At 40.6% G+C, this 19,644-nt stretch overlaps 1 protein-coding gene across 3 annotated transcripts in view; it reads right to left on the reverse strand.

The window, feature by feature from the left end:
• The window catches only part of LOC126284814 (arginine/serine-rich coiled-coil protein 2-like), a 67,724-nt gene that overhangs the window by 32,363 nt on the left and 15,717 nt on the right, over positions 1 to 19,644 (reverse strand). For all 3 annotated transcript variants that reach the window (XM_049984011.1, XM_049984012.1, XM_049984013.1), the window contains 3 exons: positions 14,485 to 14,717; positions 4,759 to 4,809; positions 1,713 to 2,176 (listed from right to left, as the gene is read on the reverse strand). In XM_049984011.1, the coding sequence (XP_049839968.1) occupies positions 1,713 to 2,176; positions 4,759 to 4,809; positions 14,485 to 14,717 (748 nt within the window). The remainder of the gene's footprint in view (positions 1 to 1,712; positions 2,177 to 4,758; positions 4,810 to 14,484; positions 14,718 to 19,644) is intronic.

Here is a 19,644-nt window from a genome sequence, read left to right on the forward strand (position 1 = left end):
ACTAACTGATAGTATACCCATGCTGTCAGGAGTAGATGTGAATTTAGGTATCTCCATAGGGATCCCATGAGTCACTATCAATCCAGACAGAGCCCTGCATGCTTAGCAATCCTTACATTACAGGGTAAGGGGCATGTGCCTTGGGGGGGGGGGGGGGGGGGGGGGGTTGACTGCTAGACTTTTTACTTCAACAGCCATTCAGCTCATCAGCACACAGCACATCTTCAGGTTGAGATCTTTTTTAAAACAGAGGTGTGTTTCTTCCTCGTGATCCAGAATGTGAGTCCAAGGCACCTGTTCTTTGAAACACACAACAGTCCACTGCCGTGCCTAAAGATGACCCCTGAACTATGTCCAGAGTATGGTAGAAGAGTCTGCCGGCACTGGCCAGTCCCCATCTTGGAAAGTGCAGGTTGCCATATCCATACCTACCCACTGTTGGAGGAGTTTTTTGGGAAAAACACAGCCCTACTTTCCCTTGCAGGTTGTGGGACACATTCTGTCAGGCCCCAGCCCTGAGGTTGCACTAAAGATGCCTATGATAAAGTGGAGTCCCCCAGGAGCAAAAGAGAGCAAGGCAGCAGGTGTATGGAACAGGAATGCAACATGGCCCTGGTACCAGCAAGATTGTTACGCACATGATAATGACATGGAGAAGTGGCAGATGGTGTCAAAAAAGCCCTGAAAAATTAATGGTGAGCATGGAAGGTGGGAGGGGTGGGGATGGCACCGTACCACATACTTATTTTTCTTTCCTCTCTGCTGAGCTCTATACAAGCCATAGGCAGTAGTTTAACCACAGTTTTTAAACATCGATAATTTATTTTTAATAATATTCATATAATTAACATACTCTGAAATAGTGTTTTCAAATTTGTGATATCTAAAACTCGATGAAATCCAATTTCAATGCTAGGCAAAAAATCCAAAATTCCCTAAGACTTTAGGCAAATCCCTGAAATTCCGTGATCTTTCCTGGCAAAATTTAACTCCCCAAGAATACAACGTTTTGCAGAAGAGCTGCCCCCCAGACAAGAGGAAAGGGACAAAAATCAACCTAGGCACGTCACATATGACAGAGCATATCAATAAAGAACCAAAAACAAAATCTTGTCACACACCTTTTCACAAAGCTTGAAGAACTCTTCGGCAGGAACTGTTTTCGAAGTGACAGCAATGTGAAGAGTACTTGGAAAAACTGATTTGATGGATTGGAGACAGCCAACTACAACACAGGATTTCTAAATATGTACAGTGGAAGTGGTAAGGAAAAGGTAAGCTTCATGACATCTTAGTTGATAAAATTTACTTCTTGATTTTATTAAAGCCAAACATCAGCCACTTTCAGGCTCACCCTTTCATATTTCTAACTGTCGTGGATTACTGACCACTATCAATTAGGTGTATCAAGGTTTTAGTAATGAAACAGTTTCCCCTTTAGTGCTTCTGTTATTTTTAAAAGTCTTAAGTACCAAAAATACAACACAAATGCACATGTTCAATAATGTTTTGGGCCAGCACATGGTTGCATTAATTCTTGTTATGAAAATATCTTATTGCCATAGCCATGCAAAGGTATCAGATAAAAAATACTGTTGACTGGGGCTTCACAAAACATGAGTGAATATTGAATTTACCCTCAAAGGTTCAGGAATCACCACGGCCAATTTTAGCGAACATACATTATGTTCTAGCTGTAAGTGTGCACTTACTTGTTAGCTTGTTTGGTTTTTTTTCATATGGTCGACGATGTGTTGGAGAACGTGACCTTCGGTCTCTATCTCTCTCACGATCTCCACCCCTATGAGACCTAGAGGATGGACTGTGGGACCTCTTTTTACGATCCGCTGATCTTGACCTTCTCCTGCGTTCTGATGGACTGTGTGATGATCGTTTTCGGTCACCTCTGCTTCTGTGGGAAGGAGATCGCTTCCGGCGCTCTGGACTTCTTGACGATTCTCCCCGCCTGCGACGGTCACGAGATCGAGACCTTGAACGCCTTTTTGCATTTCCACGGGAATGACTCTTGTCTCTATCAGAACTATGAGATTTTCGCCGACGAGTGTTTGGTGAATGGGAATGCTTTTGGCGGTCAGGGCTATGTGAACGCTTTTTGTCTTCTGAACTATGTACATGCTTCTTAGCATCACTTGGATTTTGAAGGCTATTACTGCACCTGCAAAAGCATAACACTAGTTAATGCAGTCTAATGACAACACTCAAATGGCAAAATATGAAAATATTTGACAATTCCTGGATAAATATAAAAATAAGTCCTATTTTTCAATTTCATGCTTGTATAAACAGAACTTTTCATATTGTTTAAATGAAATCTGCTACCACTTTCTTATATCTAATACTGGTGACACTTCGATATTCCTCAATATGGGGCAAAAGAAATACATTATAGATGTTGAAGACTGTGAAAAGTTGGTTTTACATAAGCATGCAGCCTTTATCTGCATGCAGTAATCAATATTTTATTCTTCCGCTTATAATGTGTAGCACATTTTATATAAAGTTTGAAATAAAATCATAAATGATGAAGATTTAAATTTTGTAACAGCTGCTCTTTACCAACAGCTGTGAGAAGAATTTCCAGAGCATTTAACTTATGCCTTTAGAACTTTTTCAACAGCGTCTTTGTAGGAGCAAAATATAAAAAAGGGAACTGAAAAAGGAAAAAGTACAAATGGTTTGCCTCTGGATCTCAATCCCACTATTTATCATGATCATGCAATCTTTGAAGGTCATGTTATGACTGACAGCTAAAATTATGGGAGCAAGCTCATAAAATATTGACAAAAATAGTTTATTGGCTATGAACAGAAGCTACTGACATGATGTAGCACTGCTTACACAGATTTCATGGGAGCATGATGTATATTAGTGCTTTCTGCTCATGTTAGCAAGTACTATTGCAGCTAGCAAAAGAAGGGTGAAAAATTGGGGGGTTCTGGCCACCTGTTCATTTTGGAGGAAGCATCCCCCCCCCCCCCCAAGCAATTTAAGCAAACTACAAAAAATAAACATGGATGGGTGGACTCCTCCCAAACGAGAGTAAAGTCGTATTTTCACCAAACGGAGAAGCTTCACAAACAGTCTATGTATTGTGTGTATTTCTTGCTCGAACAGTCCACAGGTGTACTGCCAGTCCGTAGTGTCCAACGGGCGCAGTATTTCGGTGAGCAGACATGTCGCCATCATCAGATGCGCTGACAAACTGAGCTCCTGAGGGCGGGCGGCCGTCTTAAATCCCCTTCCCCTGCAGTCAAACATGCGGGCGCGCATCGGCGATCGCTGAGAGGCTGGCATCGGCATCAGTGTAACTGCCTCGTCCGCCCTTTTCGCCGTTTCATTTTCTTTGCTGAGCCTCTTTTTAAGTAGACTCAGTGCTGGTTCCCACGCCTTGCTGAGGTTATAGCCACAATCTCTGTTGATGAGTCTGTCCATGGTATGAATTTCGATAGTCTCTCTAACAACGCTGTCCCATTATTTAGATGTCTGTGCCAAGACCCTGGTGTGTTGGTAGTCTGTTTCGTGATTTTCGGACAAACAGTGCTCTGCGACTGCCGACTTGTTTGGGTACGTAAGTCGAGTGTGCCTCTGATGTTCTCGGCAACAATCTTCAATGGTGTGCACTGTCTGTCCAATGTAAGTTTTCCCACACTCACAGGGAATCTGGTATATGCCGGCCTTCCGCAAACCGAGATCGTCTTTGACACTTCCCAATAATGTTAGTATTTTATTGGGTGGACAAAAGACAGTTCCTACTCGGTGTTTCCTCATATTCGTCCTATTTTCCCCGATAGTGTGCCCATATACGGTATATAGACGGTGGCTATCTCTTCCTCCGTAACTTCGTCTATCTCCACACGCTGTACTATAGAGGTAGGGCGGAGAGCGCGTCTGATCTGCCATTTCCATAATACAGTTTTTAGGTGTTCCAGCTCATGGGGCAGACTCTCTGAGTCCGAGATGGTTCGCGTCCTCTGCACCAGTGTTTTTAGTACTCCATTCCTCTGTGACGGGTGGTGGCAGCTATTTGCATGCAAATACAGGTTGGTGTGTGTTTTCTTCCCGTATACCCCATGGTCCAGGGTGCCATCCGCTCTCCTTCTGACCATGCCGTCCAGGAATGGTAAACTTCCTTCTGCATCGGTCTCCATAGCGAATTTGATGTTCGGATGTATAGAGTTCAGGTGTGCAAGGAAGTCTAGGAGCTTGTCCCTTCCATGGGGCCATATCACGAACGTGTCATCAACATTACGTAGAAAAAAAAGTAGGTTTCCATTTGGATGATGCAAAGCTTGCTCCTTGAAATTGTCCCATGGAAGGGGCAAGCTCCTAGATTTCCTTACACACCTGAACTTCATACATCCATACTGGCGGTACACCCGTGGACTGTTCGAGCAGTCTAGGTATTGGCTGATGATTTTAGATACACAGCAAATCAGCTGAGGAAATCTGTACACTGTTTACACTTTGTCCGATTTCCACTTCACAGGTAAGTGTAACTGCAGAATTTATTGTGGTCACAACCATGATGCATGCTTTCTAGTGTCTCGCCTATTAACAATTTACATACACTTCCAAGTAAAATTTGGAGCATAGTCTATGTATCAGTCCGAATATACTATGTAAATGAATGCTAACAAATCAGGTGCCCCTGTTTGCTACAGTAAAATTGGCTATTGTTTGGCCACAATAAAATAATTTTCAAATGCAGAATATCTTCAGCATAATTATGCAACATACCTTTCTGCAGTTATATCAGAGCCAACTTCAGGCTGCCGTGTATCCTTCTCACTGAAACAAAGAAAAATGTTATAAGGAAACTCCCAGGAAGTACGTCAGCTACAACAAGAAACTAAGAACCAACATGACATTTTCTGTACACAGCTACACAATTTTTGCCATTAGTTAAAGACTGAAAAATGTCTACTAACATGGTATAAGAAGATGAAGCTGTGACAACTGTAGAAGTACTGAACTAATGACTCTGAATGTGTACCCCTCATTTCCAACTATCTTCAAACTACCCCTGTTTCATTGCCCAGCAAGGAACTAACAGTTCAAAAATCTATGGTCATTTTTTGTACTTTGTGTGTGTGTGTGTGTGTGTGTGTGTGTGTGTGTGTGTGTGTTAGCAGTAATGGAATTTGCCTCTTGAAGGCAAGCACTGACCACCATTTATGTCCCTGTGTACATTCACTCATGATGGGTGCGATTTAAGAGCATGTGTCCCTACAGTTCTCAGGCCCACTAATAAAGGCCACCCAGGTCAGCCTCCTGGCACACTTTGGTGAGCCATCAAAGGAAGAGTATTATTTAAGCAATCTCAAATGAGTGAGTGACCTATTCTGTAACCCGTATTACTGTTGTCCAATGCTATGCACAACCTGTACTTCATTGTATCTCACGTACTGTTCCATAAAGTACTATGTTCCATAAATCATGTCCGTTCTTGCTATAGCAAACGTGGCGACGAGTCAGAATTATGCTTCCTCCCATGTTAGTGTCAATGCTAAGTCACCCAACAAACATCTCAATGGAAGAACGACTCCAACATATCAACGCCCAGCAGCAAGTTTTCAAGGAACAGCAGCAGGCTCTTACCACCGCTCTCAATCATGTGGCATCTGCACATTCGCAGCAGTTTACACTCTCATCAGTGCAATCGTAACACCTTCCAGCATATAATGAATCAACTGAATATTGGGATTCCTATGAGACACAGTTACACCAACATTTTCCTGTTTTTCGCATAGTCAATGCAAACCTGAGTAGGGCTCTCTTTCCTGCCTTTTGTCACGCATTTATCACATGTTGTGCCAACTTGTGCCTGTTACAGCGTAAATTCAAGCACTGGCACACCAGTCAGAAATGGGACATCAGAGAGGGATGTGAAGATGTCAGCCAATTGCACGCTGACTGAACCCTCTCCAGGACGAAAACGCGATGGCAGCGACATACATGTGAAGAGGAAATAAGTGCCATACCGACTGTTCGCGGCCCAGTTCTACAGCAGCATCAAATTACGCACTTCAAAACCAGCAACTTATGAATTGTATACACTGAAGAACACAGTTTACTTTGTCTGTTGCCGTTTGCTTGTGACACATCTGATTAACACAAAGTTAAGTAATGTCATGTACTTTTCATAATAAAACTCATTTGTAAGATTTGCTTGAATTGTTGTCTTGATCCAAGAAGCAGGTTTCTTAGACACACATCTTTGACAACTAGGCGGGATTCAACAGTGCCTTTGCAAGTACTGACCAGTTAATCATTTGATGAAATGTCCAAGCTACTTTTGACCTATTACTGCGACAGAACGCATGTCACTGCAATGCGTGTAGAATTTTACCATTGTCAGAAACAGCCAAATCAATTTTAAGACTGGGCTGCAGAATTACACAGGTTGAACCATCATTGTAAATTTGTCAGTAGTACCCATCAAAAATTGAACACTGATCACAAGGTGCGTGGCAATGATATTCGTCTGGTCCCAGATAGGGAAGTCTGCGAACAGGCACTTTAATGTTGAGAACCTGATGCTTACGGATGTACGGATATGCTCAATATAGCACAGTCCTTTGAAGTGACATGGACCACAGGCAATCAGATTTCTGCGTGGGGGGAGGTATCAGAATTTGCTCAGTCAACCCCTGTTAAATACACTGCAAGTGTTCAGGATGATGATGAAGCTGTTGCAGCAGTACAACCTTCCACTCAGCAACACATGGGGTAGCATTCGTTACGGACACAGCAGCAACAGGCCGCATCACATTGCCTGCCCCCCTTCCCTCTTGCCCATACTGCTTCATCCAACTAGAGCTTGCTACATGTCCTAAGTGTTGAGTCGTTTGCAACAAGAGTCAAAGGAAAGGCCACACCACTGCAGTGTGCAGATCCTCCTCAAAAGTGGTGGCGACAGTAGTACTGATGCCCATAAACTGTCTCTCCCCAATAACTGTCTGCCCGAACAAATTGTTTATTGACTTGCGCGCATTTAATAAACCACTAAAGATGCAAAAGGACTCAGGAGCTGCAGAGACTTTAGTAGACACACAAATGTATGAGGACTTGGGCTCCTGTCCCCTGACACAGGTTTCACAGAATTTGGTTGGCTATAATAAATAGCAGATTTCGACCGTAAGTAATTTCCTGCTCTTATCTCTTACAGATCTGTTGTTTACCCTCTTGCATTCCCTGTGGTGGATCAATCCTATACCGCAGACATGTTGGGTCAGATGTGTTTAATGCTTTCGGTTCTACATTGCTGATAAGGTAAATTTAGTGTCAGATCAATTTCTGTACCAGCAACTGGAGTCCCTCTGTTCTGAATTTTCATCTCCCCCCCCCCGGGCTAGATTGTGCTACCAGTTATCAGGCTCATATTACCATGAATAAGCTTGCACGCCCCCCACCCCGTGAGTGTGGCAAGTGCCTGTTGTGTTACGAGGTTCTGTCAATGCCGAATTAGACCATCTGACGTCACTCAATGTCATGCAGCCTATTTCTTCCAATGAATGGGCTGTACTATTGGTCATCGTTAAGAAGCTAATGAGTAAGCTGCTTCTCTGTGGTGACTTCAGTGTCACAATTATTGCACAATCTGTGATAGATACATACGCTTTGCCTCACCCTGACGAGTTACTCACAAATTTATCAGATGGACACTACTTTTATCGGAAGCTTACCTCCAGCTCTTCTTGGACAAAGCCACGAGGCGCCTTCTTATTGTCAATACACCTTTCAGCCTATACCAGTACAAACACTTATCTTTTGATGTTGCTATTGCGCCTGCAATTTTTCAGCATATTTAAAAAATTAAAAAAAACAGCCGAGAGCATCTGTGTCCAACAACATCAATTACCTCGACAATATTGTTGCACACACTTTTGTGCGAAAATGTGCCTTTTTATGGTCCCCAGCTTGTGACCAAGTGTTTGCTTTGCTTAAATCTAAGCTCCAATCTGCCCTACATCTGGCCACTTTTCCGCTGGATCAGCATCTCATGGTGTATACCGATACCTCTCAGCATGGTCTTGGTGCAGTGCTGGCGCACAAATACATGGATGGGTCTGAACGACCCACTGCTTACGCTTCTCAGTAGCGGTACTGTCATGTTGAAAAGGAGGTCTGCCTGTGAGAAATTTGACACCTTCTTCTATGGTTCTAAGTTCCATTTAATCAAGGATCACAAGCCATTGTTTGCTCTTTTTAACCATTCGGCTTCTATGCTGGGCAAGACAGCATATGGCTTGCAGCAGTGGGCTCTCTTCCTCTCCCGTTATCATTATCAGACCATTACTGGCCAGAGGCATAACACGCCAATGCCTACGTCTCCTTTCGCCTTCCAATCATGCTGGATCCAACATTTGATCAGGACGAGTTGCTTTGTTTCTATATAGATACTGAGAACCAGTATGCAGTAGATGGTTTTCTCCATTTTTCCCATCAGTGGTGTCACTACAGCTTCGGCCAGAAACACCTGGGCCGTGCCTCCGATCTCTCATGTAAATACTTCTCCCCCCAACACTGCCTTTCTGTTTTTGATGGGGTTTCTTTGGTTAGCTACAGAGAACAATGCTACATGGGTCGGTGATTACCACTTTCTTACCCTGTAAAGTAGTGTGGCTTCTGCATGCGGTCATTGACGGACCTCTCACAACAAGGCTTTGGCCCACCGGCATGTGTATCGGCCAGTCATAAATGGGGACATTACGAGGCTTCTTGTCACTTGCATTCACTGTGTTCTGCCACAGACAGTCCCGCAGAAGACTTTTTCCCCCTGGCCGACACCACAGCACCCATGGGAGCATCTAAAAGCCGATTTTGCTGGGCCCTTCCCAAATCAGAATTGGCTCATTGTAGTGGACACCTATTAACAGTTTCCCTACATGGCACGTTATCTGTTCCATGTCCACAGTGGCCACTATTTCGGACGTGTGTAAAATTTTTGTGACTGAGGGTCTTAAGAAGATTATGGTTATAGATCACAGCCCCCAGTTTGTTTCTAGAGAATTTGCTTCGTTTGTCAGGCTAGTTGTGTTCACCACCTTGCAGTGGTGTTCGTCACCTCACAGCTCCCTCATTTCATCCTCAATCTAATGGTGAGGCCTCATGCATGGTTTGGATGTTTAAAACTCAGATGCAAAAGTATGTATACGGCAGGTGCCCTGAAGCAGCTTTAGACCATTTTTGGTGTTCATACTATTTCACTCTGGTGAGTGACAAGATCCCACTGGAGCTGCTACATGGATGCCAACCACAGACCCTCTTTCACCTGTTGCATCAGATTGCATCCACTGGAGACGCAGGTTCCACACTGGTTCTGACCACTGGCCAAACTTGGTTCCTGCAATCATCGAGTATCACCGTGGCTGGTGCCTGTGCATCATCCACACTACTGATGTGAAGACAACCCGTCACTTCGACCAGCTGTGGCTGTGCACTGTAGGATCTGTTGCAGAGGGGCCACTATCTCCCCCACTGCTGCCAATGCCTGTTCCTGTGTCACTGTTCACACCACAGCGGGTGTCGCTGCCTGGCAGATTGCGGTCTAGTGTTCCTGCCTCCAACCTCACTCCTCAACTGCTGTCACCCAACTCCTCAATTGCTGTCGCCAGTGCAATCCCCGCTGCACCTGATGCCGCTACCTCCATCACTGGGTCCTGTGTGACCATCACCGCCGCTGGCACCTCTGGCGCCAATTGCTGATCATCTCAGCGAGGACGTTGCTATGAGACACTATCCACAGTAGCAGCAGCCATTGTCTGATGACGAAATGGATGTCAGTGCTGTCACTGGTCTTTTCCACGATTCATGTGCCATAAATTTTTTTGTGTGCCTACTATTTTTTCTGTACCGTATATTTTTTGGTGCCTAGTGTTTTTATGTACATATGTGGTTTTCCAACCCCATGAAAGGGAGGAGTGATGCAACTTCACTCATGATGTGTGCGATTTCATAGATCACATGCCCATATAGTTCACAGGCCTGCTTATGGAGGCCAACTGGTGTGCTCTGGTGAGCTGCCAAAGAAACAGTATTATTGAAGCCATCTCAAATGAGTGCTCAGTCTATTCTGTAAACTGTATTACAGTCATCCAGTCCATTTTTCCAGTTCTGCTCATAACCTGCACTTCACTGTACCTTATATATTGCTCCATGAAGTACTATGCTAAATATATTGTATTTGTTCCTGTTACAACAGTCTCCTCCTAACTTTCAAGATTTGCTAAGTTCTCATTAATGTATGCAGAGCCACAAAGTTGCACACCAATAAATTTGAACAAGACAAAAGCAACCTTTCGGTTTTCTTGTACCCGTGTGGCCAATCATTGCAGTTGGAGTGCCCTTTCACTTGGCAGTATAATCACCATTATTATATAGTTTATCTCATTGGTGATGTAGTACTCAGGCATGCTCAATGTGAGGTGGTTCAACATGAAGGCTTGAAATCTCTCTCTCACTCATTCACTGATTGTACTAATGATTAATCAAGTCTTTGAAGTGACATGAGCAGTGGACAGTACGCTAAGGCCAAAGTTCACTCGTAATTTCAGCACTGAACATCGACATCTTCATTGGAGCTTCTCACCTATGCCATGATGACAATGCATCAAACTGCACAGCAGGTACCAACACAAAACAAACAAAAAGATGGCCAATACATCACGCCTCACCGCAATCTCAGATGACTATAAACTACTCTTAGTGGTAATCCCTGAATACAACAACTTGCCATGTTATGTATTATGAGAAGCAATTAAGTCCATTTAATCATACATCTTGCAGCACCTGCTACAAGCTATAACACAGATAGTGTTTTATTGTTGCGCTGTCTCAAACTCAAGGTCCATTTGAGATGGATCTTCATTCCTTGTCAAATTGATATTATGTTGGCTTTATGAAGTATGGCAATTAACATTACTGAGTTACAAGCTTATCTAGGCATAATGAACTACTGTGCAATATTCATTCTCAGGGATACCAATATCACGTGTATCCTGAATGTATTTTTTCGTGAAAGTCTTCCTCATTAATGTTCTCCTCAAATCAGTTAATGTTTAGCACATACACTCTGGGCAAACTCTTGGTTCTAGCAGTGGATGTTACTCAGTATGGAATCTGTGCCACATTGTCGTGAGTAATACTGATGACACTGAGCAACTTACTGAGCCACTTTTAAAATTTGTGTGTGTGGCCCAAGTCATTTCTCCACAATAGATTGTTCATGAGGATAAACATTTTACACCTACTTGTACAGTATGAAGTGCTATTTAACTACTTAATGTTCTTTTTTTAAAAAAAAATTATGTTCCAAAAAGTAAATTACTCTTTTATCAATGAAAAAATCTCATAATGAATGACATTGCGCGCGCACACACACACACACACACACACACACACACACACACAAACACAAAGCTAGCTTTTAAAGCTCAAAATAATGAGTTACAAAATTTTGAAGATCACCAATGATAAAATAAGTATACTTGTGCAATGGAGTTTTGATTAAAATATCCTGAAACTATAAGTCACTTTTTAGCTTCTGTGCAGCTATGAAGTCTATGCATGGGTTTCACAACAGTTTCTTGAGAACATAAATCTTGGAGGAACTGTTTAGAAAACAGTAGATGTATTCATCTTGTACCACTGGCGGTCACTTGTCACTTAACTGACGTACTGTCATCACTTCCAGTCTGTAATGAACTAACATCATGTTGTTCTTCACTTCCTGAACTGCTAAATTCAATGTCAATACAGAATCATTACAACATGAACGTCCTGCAAAGTGTAGCCGCAAGGTTCCTCATAATTTCGTGTATAATCATACGTATTATCATCACCAATTCACTGCTGACAAGTAATGATGCGCATTAACATAGGTTGGACAGAGAGGACACTAAATGTTTCAAGAATTCTTCATGCAGTTTCACACACTGTTAGTAACTCAATGAGTCATCACATAGATCACAAGCTCCAAGCAACATCTACATTTTTATTCCTTACACATTATAAGTTCAGGTCCTCACATTTCTAAAGATATGGTATTTGGAAAGTTCAGGTTGGAATATCAACAATTAAGGAAAGGATAGATTGCTTCTCACTGTAAAAATGAACAGCCACAGACAGTAGTTGTGTGTGTTAGGTGCGCCTGCTTGTGTGACCGCGTGTGTGTTTCTCTTTTCTGATGAAGGCTTTGGCCAGAAGCTTTTTGTGTGTAACAGTCTCTTCAGTGTGCCTGTCTGCAACTCAACATATCATCTTTATGGTGAGTAGCAATCTATTCTTCCCATTATTTTTGAAACAGTATTTGGGAATGACATGCATCCAAAATGCAGCTGCACACCATGATTATTGGCCCATACCAACACACAGAGAGAAATAATATGCAAATGCCCACAGAGCGCTGAAAATCATTCAGTGCCGTATACTACTTGTGTCCTACAGCCAACCCTCCTCCCACCTGTGTGAAAAAATTAATACCAATTTTAAAAGTTCATTCTCAAATTCCGTATGGCTGGTAGTAATAAATGCGTTTCATGTACTCAAACAAAATAGTAGAAATCACGATCAGATCACTTGCCAAAGGAGAACACATTTCTGTTAACATCTCCAGCTTACGTCATACTTATTCCTCTTACTTTAAACCAGAATGGGATCTAACATTTGAGTTCTAATCCCTTCCAGCCCCAAAGTAACAGGGAAGCAGAGTGACTAGTGCACACATTTAAAATCTTTCAGGACATATAGGGTCACAGTCATGAATGATTGACGTCCTGTTGCTCTCACTCGTGTAACCTTGGATGTCAAAATCTCACTTCTGAACAGGTAACCTAGTATAGGTTTGGGCAGTTGCTATAGAGGACATCAGCCATTCATGGTTACCTCACGTAGTCACTAAGGATGGCCCTTTCAGAAGTCAACATCTTAAGCAACCATGTCTATAGTGGTAACACCAACAAATGCCATCAACTCTGCTGCATCCAGGATGTACACTGTGGAAGAAGCCAATCTCTGCATAGTCTGCCATGTGCCTCCTATTGTGATTGAGATTACAGACACTTTGTACCAAGGATACTGCAAGTGGGCCTTTTGCACTCTAAAACTGACCAAAACAGTGGAGGAATTTTGCAGATCATTTACATGCTGTTGTGGGCCAGCAAAACACCAAGGTCTGCTATTGCTTATTTTGATGCTCTTATTCCAACCCTAGCATGTTGCACAGTGCCAACAGACAATACCAACGACCTCCGAAAGTGGGCATACTGGACCCAACAGATGGTGGCACAAAGCAGGGCATTTTGAACCATGTGTGGTTAGCTTAGTGGATTGAATCTTTAATGTCCAAAATGTTGACCTCAACAATGCACCGAAGCCAATAGGAGCAGCCCAGTTCCAGGTTATACAGTGGCACACACATGATATCTTACAGTCTCACAGCTAGCAATTTCCTGGGCCACACACCTAGTTGTTATTGTGGCTTTATGGTTTACTTGTCATAGCTTCACTACATTCACTTGTAGCACTAACTCAAGTATTACTGACACATTTCTGGCAGGATTTCCCAGTTCCTTTCCATCTGACGACATATGCTATGCTTGGACTTTGGCTATCTTGAGTGTTAATACTCTGCTCTTGGTTTTTAACTTTGTCTCTGGACTTCATATCAGGCACTGGATGCACCATGTCTTATAATTTTTGGTGCTTTAACTTTGTGGATTCAAATTCTTACTATATGCTCCTATATTCATAGTTATCTTGTTTAATAATATTTATCACAGACAGAATAATACATTAAGTAGTACTGTGAAAATAAAGTTTAATATAGAATATCCAGCAAAGCAATTTATGGTATTAGAAATAATGAGTCAAATTGTTTTAAGGGTCTAGAGGCAAACTCAAAAAGATACCACGTAATAAACTGTTGTATTCTCTTCAAGAATACAGTTTTGTGACGTGTGACAAAACACTAAGCCAATATAAATCTTGGGAGGAAAGAAATTAACTTAAATGAATACAATTCATTATTAAATTTGCAATTAATTCATGGAGGATGTAATTATTCGACTATTTCACACGCAAAGTAAGATCTGTTATGGATAAGAGTCACACGGAGGGGGGGGGGGGGGGAGGGGGCCATGTTCAGTTACTCCAATTTAATATTTCACTGATGTCAGTAATTTGATGATTACAATAGGGATAATGTGCCACTACTAAAATACTAGTCAACAAGGTGATAAGTAAATGACATTATTGCTGAATCAGTGATCACATCTTATGTGACAAGTTTAAATCTTGTGAATTAGCTCACAAAATTTTATTAACTTCCATTTTAAATCAGAATGGACATCAGTACCAATGGCAAGTATTAAAAGGAACTACCTAACATCTGAATACTGTAAGAGAATTTATGGGTGTTTCAAGAAAGAATCATAAGACATAACAGACAACACAACTATTTACCTTTGCGATGTGGCCGTAACGTCTGATGCTTCATGTGATGTGTCGATAGGAGTTTCAGCAGTAGATGCTTTAGGGCTCTGGCACTCTCTCTCGTCACCACTGCTGAATGTACGTGAGCTACTGGATGATGAGTGTTTGTCACTATCACTATCACTTTCACTGTCACTACTTGAGCTGCTAGTGCCACTGCTGCTGCTACTGCTACTACCACTGGTGTGGTTGTTGTTGGATTCCTGTTCACACAAATATCACACTGAATTAACTTTATTAACAAAAATATTTTACGTTAGGAAACTATAATATCATCAAAAAATACCAGACAAAACAAGCAACCTGCAAGCTGAAGTGTCCAGAGAATGCTAGAATATGGGATTTCAGAACGAGACCACAAATCTGGGTAATCATCATCACTAAAATATATGTGATGAATCATGTTAGACCAAACATACTAATTATTATAAAGGAGGTTCAGAGTAGCTGCAATGTAATTATCGTTCCTTATTTCACAACAGATATATTTGGGCTTTCATTGGCACTTTCAAGTAACCTGCAAATATAATAATAGTGAGATCATTTATGTACATAATACACCTTAAATATTTGATTGATTACATACTGTTATATATGTGAACTTGATATCTGTTTTACATTAATAGTAAACTGTCATGTAACTGTCAGTGCTCAGTTGTTGGTAAAATTACTTTATTGTAATATTTGTTACATGTTGCATATGTTTTGACAGTAATTTGACAGTGACATTATAGTTTACAAGTATATGCAAACAGACAGTGATGATTTTTTTCCCCTCTGGTTAGATTTTGACATTGATGCGTGTTGTTTACTTGTATCCCTTTTTGTGTTCCAGTATTTATTTTTTTTTTTTTTACGTAGAATGTGTGTTTAAAATCTGTATGACCATTTAATATTACTTATGGGTTGTTATGCATGTGCATATAAATTTCTAATTCTTTGAGAATGTTGACAGTGGAACTTTTGGGTATTCTATGCAGTATTTACAATGCATTTTCGATTTGATCAGCTATGTGATGTTTATTTTTTAGATGGAGAAAGAAGCTCGATTCATTGTCACTATTTCTGATGTGCTCTTTGAATCCAATGTCAAAATTTTGTCCTGTCTGGCCAATGTAGAAATTATTACAGTTGTTACGGATTTAACACTGCCTGAACACAGTTTCATTTTGAGGTGGTGGTTAATACAAAAGGCTATTTGTATATCAGTGGTTTTGAACAATGCATTTATTTTGTTAAATAACTGATTTTGGTAAATAGCTGGTTCTACTCTGTTTTATGTTTAGTTGATGTTTCCCTTGCTAGATGTTATTTCACTGAGTATTGCATTATGGTTGGGTGCCATGTGTTTGGTGCACACTTTTGTGACTATGTTCGGCCAAATTATTTTTGTGTACTATGTAACAAAATGTATCCAATAGTTTTTCTATTGCTTGTTTTTTTAGTTGCAGGTAAATTAGTCTATAACTCATTAAGTGGAAATATTTAAGGTTCTTCCTCCATTTCCATAGTGAATTTGATTTTGGTCAGTAAGTTGTTTAGGTCTTGGTGAATATCCTGGGTGTCTATCTGATTTCCGTCAATTAGCATGAGTGTGTCATCCACATATCTGTAATAGTGTATAATTTTATTCAATGTAGGCCAATTCACTAATTCTTCTAGGGTATTAAGGAAAATGTCTGCTACTGTGCCCTCCACACTATTCCCCTAGTCACTCCATCTGCTTGGGAATAAATTCTGTTGTTGAATTCCAAGGTAATTTTGAGATAGTGCAATTTCTAGAAAATTTACAAGTATGACTTTCATGTGTTCCAGCATTAGATGAGTTCCTGTGGCATCAGAGATTATGTTTTATAATCTAATCAAATGTGCAAGACATATAATGTAAGTAAATGATCTCAAACATTGTAGTCACAGGTTACTTGAAAATACCAATGAAAGCTGAAACATAATGGTCATAAAATAAAAAGTAATGATTATATTGCAGCTTTTCTGGATCTTATTTATAGTAATTTCATTACTGACGTACACTACCCGGCAGGCCCAAAATGAACAAAGAAACTTAACATACCAATACTAGCTGCAGAAACAGCCAAAAACATGAGGATAAACAGACATAGCTTGGATTAGCAATAACTTTGTTGCAATGTCAACGTAGTATTGTCTTAGTATTTGCATATAGTGATTCATGCAACCTCACAAATTTCTTACATACCCTCTTGCATTACATGTTAATCATTTTCTAAAACAATGTGCGATTTTGGTTAAAATTATTAGATTGAACTTTTCTCACCTAGCATAAATGAACATCTTTGTAGATTTCTTAATAAGTACAAAATTATACAGATACATTCCTAGAGGGCAAAAGTTATGAGAAAGCACCTATGATTATCAGAATAAAGCTAATTTTTATCACCCTTTTGATACTGATCCATTTAAGAGAGTCGTTACACTACTCACAAAAAACATTATTCTTGTTACATGCAAACTTTTGGAAACAATACTGTAATTATGCAAAAGAAATAAAACAAATGGCTGAAGATGCTTCCTAAGAATGTCCACTGTGGCAATAATAGAGCCATCCCACCACCCACACTTCCTATAATAACAGGGCTATACGAGCACAACCAATATGAGAATTACTCAACTTAGAAAGCAAATACAAGTATCTTGCCTATAAGCAGCTGTCACCAATACTGCAAATGATCTTACACCACAATTCACATGTTATTCTTAGCAAGTCAAAATCCATGTATTTATGAGAAAGAGGAAAAACTCAACCCAAAACTTTCTTCCAACTAAAACTACACAGGGTATTAGAAAATGACTGGATTTTGACTTGCTAAGAGACATTCAGGGATTATGATTCTGCCAACATTTATAAAGCATGTGTTGCCACTTTGATGTTTATTGTTAAGATCAGGATCTGTCAGTGCAGCCTCAGTAGGCTAGGCTTGAAAAATGTTGACACAATCATTAATAAAAAATTTAACAAAGTGAATAAAGTTGCTAGTTCCCTGTCAACAAAATGTTGAAACTGAGGGAAAATCTGTGTCAGAGTGACCACCTGGAAAAATAGTTCAGCATATGATTTCAAACACTAACACAGAAGAGGATGTTAAAAAAGACCAACACCCAAGAATACAGTATTTGAAACTGATGATATTTACTTACTAAAACAGTAGCTCTAGCATGGTAGTCAAACGCAGACAACCTGAATCATTAATTTTCATGGCTTACAAAATGATTCCCTTACAAGAGTGAAAAATAAAAGCAGGGAAAGCACTAGTAACACATTTCCAGCTTTTTGCCTGCACCTTTGGTCTCCCCTAATCCAGCATTTTCAAAATCTGGAGATTCACATGAGAAATCATACAGTAAAAAATGTTTTGTTTCTAAGCTGGATGAAAAAAATCTGATGTTCTGTTTTTACGTAGGGACAAAAAAATCTAGTGTTCTTTTGCTTAGCAGATGACAGCCTTGTTTTGTCGAAATGTTCCGTCACTTAGTGACCCACAAAATGTCTACTGGGATAGATGAGTTTCGTTGAGATATACTGAAAGACTATATCCAATGCCTTTTTAGCACCTGTATCAGGCTCATTGTCATCTTCCTCATTACTATCACTTGTTCGAGTTAAAGCAATGATGATTTGGTCATCAGTTAATTCTTCGTCCATTGTGCAGTCAATGTCTGCTGCACTGATCCACTCACGCACGTTGCTGTAACATCCTGTAGTAAAGTTTTCAAATCGCTCAAAATTGCCGGAGTGTCTACCTCTTTATTTCATCACTTGTAGGAGTTGTTTCATCTATTCTCTTCACTCATTTTTTCTTTTGATGTTTCATCTTTATTTACATTCATTCCTTTGTTTCAACTATTTCAAGTTATTTTCAGATGCATGAGATGTCACGTTGTTTTGATATGGCTCTGAGCACTATGGGACGTAACATCTGAGGTCATCAGTCCCCTAGAACTTAGCACTACCTAAACCTAACTAACCGAAGGACATCACACACATCCATGCTCGAGGCAGAATTCTTAAACGTGCGACCGTAGTGGTCGCACGGTTCCAGACTGAAGCGTCTAGAACCGCTTGCCCACACTAGCCAGCCTTTGGTTTTGATAACAAACAGGTAGTGATGCCATATTAATGTTTTTGAATACTCTTTTATTTGATTTATTTATTTATTTATTTTTGCCTTTCCAATCACAATGACATCTTGTGACTGCCATTAGCAATACTATGGAGAAAAATATGCATTCTCCCTTTGGCAAGTTTGGTATCTTCACTGTAACCTTTTCCTTTTGATTGTGTCTATGCAATTTTGCATACAAAATCAGTGCCTTTTCTTTTATGATTGGTCCAAACAACAGAAATCGTTTTCTTCTCTCTTGCTCAAACCTCTCCCATAAAGCACAGTCTAGAATTTCACTTCTAGACTTCTTTAAAGTCTTGCATTCAAGAGTTTTTCCATTTTTGCTCTTCAGTCTGTAACACTTGTTATGCCAACCCCTAGCTCACATGTAATGTTTTGAAAAGACTCGCCTTTAACATTTCAAGCACATTCAGTTTCGCCTCTGAAGACAATGCCACATGTTTGCGTTCAGTTGATGCCATAGCTTAAGTTTTACACGCTTAAATACAGTATATAAGGAGAACACTGTCACTAATATATAAAACAAATGTGCGCCCAGTAACACTTATTGATTGATCAAACTATATCTATCTACAGTCAACACTCCATACTCTAAGATGATAGTTCATTGACAAGTTCACACCTGACCATAGCAGTGGCCCACATATGTAAGGGTCCCTTCGCACAACCCCACTGAGAAGAACACTGCCATTGACAACAGGTGCCGCTATTGTAGTAGGCAGCTTCGATGCTGCCGCTACTGCTACACTGACAACACACGCCAACTGTTCATATGTGGTGACCCACTCACTGCTTAGCTCGTCTGCAGCACCATCGAGTGGCATCATGTGAAGGGCGGTTAAAGAGACACAAGAAATGGGATGGGCAGACTAAGCGGGCAGTTGGATCTTCCAAGGTCGGATTAGCAAGGTTCTACTCTATTACTTTAAAAAACGAAGTTACATAAATAACTGGTTGTCTGTCTGCAATC

The sequence above is a fragment of the Schistocerca gregaria genome, chromosome 8 (genome assembly GCF_023897955.1).
Source record: "Schistocerca gregaria isolate iqSchGreg1 chromosome 8, iqSchGreg1.2, whole genome shotgun sequence".
Lineage (NCBI taxonomy): Eukaryota > Metazoa > Arthropoda > Insecta > Orthoptera > Acrididae > Schistocerca > Schistocerca gregaria.